At 49.2% G+C, this 9,543-nt stretch overlaps 1 protein-coding gene across 1 annotated transcript; it reads left to right on the top strand.

Moving 5' to 3' along the window:
• The first annotated feature begins 3,749 nt into the window (after nt 1–3,749).
• LOC104277840 (keratin, type I cytoskeletal 15-like) lies at nt 3,750–8,184 on the top strand. The gene is made up of 8 exons (XM_009874615.1): nt 3,750–4,352; nt 4,677–4,759; nt 5,306–5,462; nt 5,693–5,854; nt 6,177–6,302; nt 6,503–6,729; nt 7,175–7,495; nt 8,004–8,184. Exons 1-8 carry the CDS (start codon nt 3,750–3,752, stop codon nt 8,182–8,184), a joined length of 1,860 nt encoding a protein of 619 aa, XP_009872917.1.
• The last annotated feature ends 1,359 nt before the right edge of the window (nt 8,185–9,543 follow it).

The following is a 9,543-nucleotide window of genomic DNA, read 5'->3' as shown; positions in this document are numbered from 1 at the left end:
GCCGGGGGAAAGGCGGCGCTCACCTTCTCCAAAATCCCGTGAATTTGGCACATGGGTTTTCACTTTCTGCTGCTGTCGGCACTGCCGTTTCCCTGTCGCCACCACAGAGTGAAATATCAGCCCGAGGAACTTGTGAAAATGCTTTCACTGGGACCTGGCACTCTGCTTAGAGCGGGACTCGCATCTTACTAAAAGGCCAGAGATGCAGACAAGCTTGGCTAATACCGTCTGTGGCTAAATGGAAGGGGCTGTTAGACGACACGACAAAAGTACCACATCATATAAAAGTGCAGCGATACATAATGCCCGGTGATTTCGGCGCTGTGCCGGCCCAGCTGCCTGCAGGGGGGCGGGAAGCGCTCGCTCCCGCTGTGGCTGCCCCCTGCCCCCACGGTGCTGAGCAGCGATTCAGGCACAAATTCAGGCCCAATTTGTGTTTCACCGTAGGGTATTTGGGGGTGCAGGAGGAGAGGCTCATCCCAGGCCCCGCTCTCTAGAGGGCACTGGGCTCTCAGGGAGGCTGCCGTGGGGTGCCCAGGGCAGAGGCGTGCAGCGAGCCCTGCTCCTTTGCTCGCCTCTTCTTCGGAGAGCGAGGCCTGGGCTGAAGAGAGGAGCAGAGCCCCCCGTGTGTGCTGGAGAGAGCCTGCAAGCTGAGAGCATGGAACACGTCATCCGCCTCGAGAGCTCGCTCCAGCTCACTCCCCTGTATTTAACGGTCACAGTCGTGGTAAGGGTTACGTGACCTGAGTCCGCGTGCGTGGCTGTTGCAGGGGTCGACGCAGGCTCCCTCCCACCGCTCAGAATCACAGAATTATGGAGGCTGGAAAAGACCTCTGAGATCACCAAGGAAGACCCCAGCTGTGCTCTCCCGGGTGTGAGCGCACAGAACAGGTGCCAGGCTGAAACTCGCCGCACCGGTTCGCTAATACGTGTTTACGTTTCTCGAACGGCGCTGGGATGTTTTGCATGCCGTGGTTAGGCAGGAGCACAGTGAGAGGCCGGCTCTCCGTAGGGCTCGTAACTGTTACAACGACCCTTTGCTGAGGAAGGTCTTACCAGAGAAGCAGCATCAGAGACCCCACAGTACCGGCAGTGCAAGGGGCTGTTTAGACGCAAAACAACAAAGTTCCCGACCAAAGGGTTTGGACTGTGAAAGTCTCGTAGGGCGCTGACTCACCTAATTACTGTTCCTATCGTAATCACCATCGTTCCGCTGGGTGGGGGATCTTCCGAAGGTGCCCTTTAATGTTTCGTCAGTACCAGTCCCTGCAATAAAGAATGAGTAACAGGTTAAGTATAATGTGTGCAAGAATTTTATTTTTTCCTAAAGGAGAGATGTTTCCTGGGCTGGATGCTGCCAACCAGACGTGCGTGGGGGCAGCAGGTCACCTCCCAGGGCTGCCGTCCAGTTTTAACTGGACATGCTGGTTTAGGACCATGAGATGCATCACAGAGAGGTTCCAGTGACATTCCCCGTGACCACACATCTCAGGGTGTGGGCAGATGCCAAGACTTACACCCTGTGGGGAATTCCTTTCTCATTTCAAAACAGGTATTTTTAAAAACTTCACTTAAAATACGTCTTAAAGGTGTTTTGGCATACAGGGAATGATCATGCATAGATTTACACAGAATTTCAGTGACCTCTGAAAACGCACTGCTTCATTTTATTAGATGCTGGCCATAGGTTGTCTGAGTCTGTGGGATTATCTGGGATTTTTTATTTAATAAAATTGCTTGATGGTTATATAATGGAAGTTAGTTTATAATGTATAGTTATGAGAATGAGTCATATTCCCCAGATAGCTGTTACACAGTTCTTCTCTGTGTAGCAACATAAGCAAGTTGCATTTTCCTGACAAGACCTGGCCAGAAGTCGGAAGGACGGGAGAGGACTCATCACCACTGGGGCACTGACAGGGGTGGGGAACAGGCCGGCGGTACCCCTGTAACACGCTCAGCACCCTCAGCAGTCTCTCCCAAACACACCAGGCCAGTCGTACCACAGAGCTGGGAGCTGAGCTCAGCCCACGCCATCACCTGCCCCACGCCAGCTCTGCCCCTCTTCCTGCTGCCACCCCCCAGGGAAAACGGCTTCATTCCCTCCGGGCTCTGCTTTCAGCCAGCGCACGCTGGGCTGCTGTGGAGCTCACGGGAATTCTGCCCTTCCCGTGCACTGAGTGAATTCACGCCCGGGCTTAAACAACGCACCATCCTCTCCTGGGCAGGAGCGGGCAACAGTTCCACCACAGGAAATAAAATCAGTGAGTGGCAGCCACCAGCTCAGCAGAACGTAACCTGTTCCTTCACGAGCCAGAGGAGCTGTTAGCACACAAGAGAATTCCATGCACTTCAAGAGAAAGGGATTTCTCGCTGGAACAAGACAAAGTTTCATGACTTAGACTCCACTAAGTTTTGTAGTGAACCTTTTACATTTCTACAAGCCAGAGAAGACCTTGCTCACGGGGACATTGCAGAACTGAAGTCTAGCAGAAGACGAAACTTGAGGTGTGTCCCACCGTGTGGGCGAGGGTGTGCTGGGAGGGGCGTTTATAAAAAGATGTTTCCACAAACACTTGCTACAAACCATAACAAACAAACCTCTAAACTGGCAACAACCAAAGGCTGCGCAGGAAAATAATGCCATAGCGAATGAGGAAGCTGGATATCACAGAACTGGTTCAACCTACAGGGATGGCAGCTGCCAGACTGAGCTCTGCTAAAGCTGAGGTGCCTGCGGAGGAGGACAGACACGGGAGGCAGGCAGGAAAGACACTGCAAGTGTTGGAGGCTCAGGCTGCTCTAAGAGCTCAGAAGACGGACATCGCCTCTCACACCCACAGACGGGTCAAGGGAGACCAGCCCCGAGTCCGGCTGCTTCCCCAGCTCCCTCTACCATCCCACACCTGCATTTGCTCTGAGCAAGGCAGAGTTATTCCCTGCAACAACCCGTCACGCTTCCTTTCCTTGCAGTCTCACACAGAGCTATTTTCTCGTTGTTGTCATACAATTTTTCATAATTAAATTTTTATTTATAACACTTAATTGCAGGTATAAGTTTAGAATAAATTGCTGGCACAAACGGTATTTGCCAAAGCTCACTTAAGTTTTTATGAGAAATTACAAGAAGCCAGAGTGGTTCAGCGCACCTGCAGCACACATCCTGCGGTATGTTTGCAAAAGGCAAAAAGCAATACAGGATGAAAAATAAGGAGCATAACAGCACAAGATAAACATGAGGCAGAACCTATTCAAATATGACTGAAGTATAAAAAAATCAGCTGGGTTTCCTTGACAAATGTCTGAGAGGGGAAAGAGGGCGAGGAATGGCTACCCGAGAAGAGAGGTGGCAACGTTCGTCCCCGTCCCCCAACAGTTTGCTGTTGTGCGGGAAGAGATGTGAGCAGCGTGAGGTGAGTGGGCTGGTGTAATTCAGATGACTGTAAGTCAGTGGACTAGATCACACAAAAGATCTACCTAATTCAAAGCCACCCAGTAGAAATTACATGTTTTGTATTAATAAACAAACAGTCACAAACACCTTGAGTACGGGTTAAGCCTCCTGACACTGTCAAGCATTTCCCTTTGGCACATTCCCCTTGGCATGGAACAAGGTGCTGCCTTCGCCAGCGACACCCACTACCGCTGCTATAAAGGCAGACCGGGCAGGGGAGAAGTTGGAGCTATGATTCCAGAACAACTGTAGGACCAGCTTCGAGTTTTAAGCCGAAGCCTTCGCCGCTGTCACCATGAGCTGTGGCTCCAAGCAGAGCTCTGCAGGCTGCCTGCGCGGCAGCGGTGGTGGTGGCGGGGCGGGCAGTAAGTCCTCCTCTGCCTCCTCACACCAGCTCGCTTCTAGGACGAGTGGTGGTGGCAGGATTTCTGGCAGCAGTTGTGGTGGAGGAAGTTCCAGGAGCAGCTACAGCCTGGGAGCTAGTGGTGGGAGCTACGGCAGGATCCGGCGCAGTAGTTACGGAGGAGGGATGAGCGGTGGATACTACGGAGGGGGAATGGGCTGCGGCAGCATGGGAGCAGGCTTTGGGCCGGGGGGGAGCGGGTTTGGCGCGGGGTATGGAGGGAGCTTCGGTGCAGGTGGTGCTGGTTTCAGCGGTGGCAGCTTTGGCGCCAGTGGCTTTCACGGAGGGATTGTGGGAATTCTCTCCAGCGACGAAAAGCTGACCATGCAAAGCCTCAACGAACGGCTGGCTTCTTACCTGGAAACGGTCAGAAATCTGGAAATGAAAAACGCTCAGCTTGAGCAGCTCATCAGGGAGTGGTACCAGAAGCATCAGCCTGCTGGTGCGAAGGACTACAGCCACTACTATGGCCAAATTGCAGACCTGCAGAATCAGGTAGGATGCCTTTGTTAGAGGAGACGAAGCACTGACAGACGTTTTGCGATTGAGTGCTCTCCGAACGCCTGAGGTGGGCTCTGGAGCAAAGGAAAAATAGTGACATTGCTCCGGGCTCTGCAGTGCCCAACGTGAGCAGAGCCCACGGGCTTGGAGGGTGAGGCAGAGCCGTGGCAGTGACACCAAGCCTCTGACAGGGCTCTTGTGCTCACAAAACAGTTTTGGCCATGCTGATGCTCCTCCTTGGCTTGCCTCTGTGTGTAGAAAATGCTGTTCCCCTCAGACACCTGGGAACTCTCCTCAGCAAATCACTTTCTCTTGCAGCTTGTGACTGCGGCTGTGGAAACCCACAGGGTCCTTCTGGACTTGGACAACACCAGGATGACTGCAGAAGACTTCAGGATAAAGTAAATACATATTCCCTTTTTCCAGGCACTGACTGCCGTTCTCTGGCTTTCCTCAACTTAGTTTCATAAATTAGTTCCATAAACAAATATCCATCCACAGAGACTAGGGCTCCTTCTCGTTCCATGGCAGCACACCCGAAAATAATTTGTAAGAATTCCAAATTCATTGTTTCTGTAATGATCTCCAATGGGAATAATCCCTATGGCTGTGGAGTCAAATCTTTAGAAAGCTTTATTTTTAAGGAAAGAAGAATTATTATTATCTCTCATTGAAAGTCCGATGAAACAGATGAAACCTGCACAAAGTCTGCTGTTAAGATAAGACAATGAATAAGACGACACAATACATTTTAATATTAAAGTTGAAGTCCTGGCTGATGATTTCATAATTCTGCTGGTTCAGAGATGCTATATGCTGTGAGGTATAGACAAAAAACCAGACACTGAGCTACCTGGATATGGGAATTTTTTCATAATTAAAGTCAGGAGGAGGAGGACTGAGAAGCCGAGCTCAGGGCTGACCTCTCTGCACTGTCCCTGGCGCAGGTACGAGACAGAGTATGGTCTCCGGCAGAACGTGGAGGCCGACATCAACAGCTTGCGACCCTTGTTGGACAACCTCACTCTGAACAGGTCTGACCTGGAGATGCAATTTGAGTCTCTGAAGGAGGAGATGATTGACCTCAAGAAGAACCACGAGGAGGTAAGGGCTGGGCCTGGGTTGTCCGGCGCCGCTGAGCGCTCGTTGTCCCTCTCAACGAGCAAGGACTGGGAAGCAAAGGCCAAATAATTGCAATAAGAATAAACCCAATCTATGTAAATGTGTTGTTGAGAGGATCCAGGGTGATTTATGATGCCAGAGCAAATTAACTGACTTCAAAAGTAATTTCACCGGTTTTGCTTATGTGCCTTGGGCCTGGGTTTTCTCTGCAGGAAATGAAATTGCTGCACACACAGTCGAGCGGTGACGTGAGTGTGGAGGTGAATGCTGCTCCAGGAGAGGACCTGCTGAAAAAACTGAATGATATGAGACAAGAATATGAAAATATAATTCAGAAAAACCGTGAAGAGGTTGAAAGGTGGTATGAACGCAAGGTAAGTGGTTACAATTTGAATGGTCACATTACAAAAGAAAAACAACACCAACTTCTGGTGAGAACTTCCTGTAGCTGAACGACACTTCGAAGCACTGCCTCCGTTGCTCTTAGGTTATAATGGTAGAATCCTTTTGATTAAAACACAGGAAATCACCAGTGGCCTTGAACTGCACCAGCAGAGCTCTATGAGCAGGTCTAAGCAGATTTAGGATTACAAGTGGTCCTGCTTCAAATTCTTGTGCTGCCAGATGCTTCCATGATAAACCCCCACGTTGTAAAGTAACACTCCAAATCTCCAAACCTGCCTGTTAATTTTTCAGATGGAGGAAGTGAGTCAACAAGTCCAGTCAAGTAGCCAGGAAATGGAATCAAGCAACCAACAGATCTCTGAGCTGAGACGTGAATATCAGAGCCTGGAAATCGAGCTGCAGTCGCACCTCACCCTGGTAGGTAACGACTGCTCCTGCTCCTCTGGGAACAGGCGAGTTGTCAGAGTGACAGCCGATCAGCCAGGGCCAGTGCTCTGGTCAACGAAGACGTTTGGTGCACCTGACACCATTGAACATTTTTGTCATCTGGGGCATGAGAATGACCTGATCCCGTCACATGCCCACAAACGCTTTATTTTTTTGGCTTTCGTTCTCAGGTACAGGCTAGGCAATCCAACCTGGAGGACACGGAGCGTCGCTACAACATGCAGCTGCAGCAGATCCAGGGGATGATCGGCCCCTTGGAGGAGGAGCTGGCCAGCATCCGCTGCGAGACGGAGAGTCAGAACGAGGAGTACAAGATGCTCCTGGGCATCAAGACCCGCCTGGAGCAGGAGATCGCTCAGTACCGGGCACTGCTGGAGGAAGGGCAGCAGGACATCAGGTAGGGACATTCAGATTACCATCTTTGCAGAGGAAAGCAGCAATGTTTATATTAGTGCAAGTGATTCATCATCAACACATTTACTACAATCACAAGAATGCACATGGAATGTAAATCTTCGCTGGCAGTCTACAAGGCTGTATTGTCCTGTGCGTAGAGTGACCTGGACAAAAGCACATGCGAAAGTATTCAGAACTCTCATTTGCCATTTCTCCTTCTAAGCCAATCAGGTACTACAGTTGTGTATGAACAGGAAAGGTAAGCAAGGAAATAAACGTCTTTTATAAATACTCAGGGCATGTATTTTAAAAGACTTCTAAAGCCATCCATTATCTTTGTTTTCCTTCTTCTGTGCAGATTAGTTAATTTGTCCTTAATTAGACTAGTTGCTAGATTAGTCACGTTGCTATAAATCTGACAGACACACGCCCTTTCCTCCTCACAGCATCTCCCAGGGAGGAGCTGGTGGTGGATCCGCAGGAGGAGGAGGTCATGGAGGAAGCAGCTGGTCTTCTGGAAGAGGAAGCAGTGGAGGAGGAAGTAGCTGGTCCTCAGGTGGAGGAAGCAGTGGAGGAAAAACTGGAGGATCCTATGGGAGAACTTCCTCTTCTGGAAGTGGAGGAGAAGGGAGTGGAGGAAGAACCTCAGGCGGTGGCTGTGGTAAAACTTCAGGTGGAGGAGGTGGCAGTGGTGGAGGAGGAGGAGGGGGAAAATCCTGCCTCTCCCGCTCTTCATCCTCCCAGTCTGGTAAGTCCTGTGAGAGCCAAGGCAGAAATTGGAATAAAGGAGTACATCCTCCCATTCATTTTTCTCCCTGAATAGCAGGAAAGAATATGATAACTTCTTACTTTATTTTGAAGTCTGGAGATATTTTTGCCATTTTTTACCTCAATCTTTTTTTAAGTTGACTCAGACATTTGTTCTTATACTCTAACATACCAGGATAGCATCTTTCCAAGAAAATAGTACCTTGCTGATGCTTCACTCGAATGAAGAGGATGTTAAGGAGAGTTGTATCAGAGGATATGTAGAAAGAAGAAGTGAGGAGGGAAAAGTTAAAAAATGCCCAGTGCAAAGCATGCAGGGAACTAGAGAAGTCAGCAGAGGCCAAATGTTAGAAACGTAACTGGTGTTAAGGGGGAAAAGGGGTTAAAGAAGAGTAAAATAGTTGGAACACTCAAGGCATTTAAATTCCAAGGGGTATTAGCTGCAAAATCTGGAATCGGCGAAAGGTGAGGAGTGACCCAAAGGTCTGTGTCTGACTTCATGGCTGTGGTTCCAGGCGGCAGCGAGAACATGAAGCTGTGCCTGGAAGGGAATAAAACACTGGAGAGAGGAGCAACGATGGAGGAAGTGTCTGAGGCCATAAAAACGATGAGACTGGGTAAGGCTCCAGGCCTTGGCAGCACCTCAGACAAATACCTGAGAATGTCGAAAACGAACAGGAAGTTATAACTTTTAGAAAGGTTCTCTTCCGCTTCTGATTTATTTATTTTTTTAAGATGGAAAATGACCCCGCTCTGAGGTTTCCATTTCTTCCTTTGTACCAGGGAAGTGCCAGGGCTGTTACTGCCAGGGGAAGATGTAGTGTGTCTCACAAGCAGGCTGACAGGTGGGCATCGAACCTTGGCTACGGACCAAAGGGCCTGAAGCCAGCAACGTAGGAAGTGAGAGTACTGCACAGACTGCCTTCATGTTGAAAACCAAGGCAGTGAATTCAGAAAGCTTTTGAGCAATTAGTAAGTTTTTGTAACATTCGGTGTAGATGAGATCTAGTTTAAAAAATTTTACGGGCTTTGCAAACTCCTCCACAAAAATCTCCTCCTGTGATCAGGCATTCCACCTGACCTGCAACAGTCCCAGGTACTAACGCTTGGGAGGCAGGATTAACACGTACTATGTGACATCCACCTTTAACTTGTAAAAAGTATTGTAAATATCCATGCACACATCAATACAGGTGCCAAGTTCACCTGTATTTGATTTATAGTGCTGCAGCCACTCTAAATTGACAGCGTGATTTATACTCAGAGAGTTGAGAGCACGAGCAGGGCTGTGATCTCACAGGCTAAAGCTGCACATGCAGCTGGTACCAATAGTAAAGATCCAGCCCACTGGAACTGCAGCCTATAACCAAGAAGCAACAAAAAGACAAAAAATGCCAAATGAGATAACACTTCAAAGACAATCTTGCTTCCTTCACCTTTCAACAGGGAGTTGCAGAAGGTCTGAGGAGTGATGGGCAAAGCCAGCGACAGGCCCTGCAGGACCTCCCCGGGGGCCTTTCCTCCCTGCAGGACTGCACCGCGCGGTCCCTCGCCTCGAGCAAGAGCAAGAGCAAGAGCAAGAGCAAGAGCAAGAGCAAGAGCAAGAGCAAGCCCTCATTCCAGTTACTCTGCTCACCTGGCTGCCTGCCTGCTTCTTCCACCCGCACTTCTGTGCCTAATCACTGTTCCCTGAGTTAATCTCTACCGTGATAGGTATTCCCGTGGAAAAAAACAAAAAAAAAAAAGAAAAAAAAGAACAAATTCAAAAAAATAAATGCTAATAAATCTTTGCTTCTCTCTGATGCAAGCACAAAGCCATGTCTGGGAGAAATTCCTTTAGCAGGCATTTTTGTGTGAATCAGTTACAAGTGCCAAGCCCTACCTGTGGAATACACAGTGACATGTCAGATGATGCATAAGACCCAAAAGTTTGCAGCAATTCATTCACCATTTAAGACTGAGCAAAACTTTGAAAAAAGCTACTACAGGCCCAACACTGCAATGGGAAAACCAACAGTTAGAAAACCTGTCACCTCTGCTCTTGCCT

Source organism: Apaloderma vittatum, unplaced genomic scaffold (genome assembly GCF_000703405.1).
Source record: "Apaloderma vittatum isolate BGI_N311 unplaced genomic scaffold, ASM70340v1 scaffold16700, whole genome shotgun sequence".
Lineage (NCBI taxonomy): Eukaryota > Metazoa > Chordata > Aves > Trogoniformes > Trogonidae > Apaloderma > Apaloderma vittatum.
This window is presented reverse-complemented; position numbering and strand designations above follow the sequence as displayed.

Excerpts from the sequence above, each read along its gene's own strand:
- LOC104277840 (XM_009874615.1), top strand. The coding sequence starts at position 3,750 with ATGAGCTGTGGCTCCAAGCAGAGCTCTGCAGGCTGCCTGCGCGGCAGC. Across the intron at positions 5,855-6,176 it reads AAAGGTGGTATGAACGCAAG|ATGGAGGAAGTGAGTCAACA; the intron begins GTAAGTGGTTAC and ends TTAATTTTTCAG. Across the intron at positions 7,496-8,003 it reads GGTAAGTCCTGTGAGAGCCA|GGTTCCAGGCGGCAGCGAGA; the intron begins AGGCAGAAATTG and ends CTTCATGGCTGT.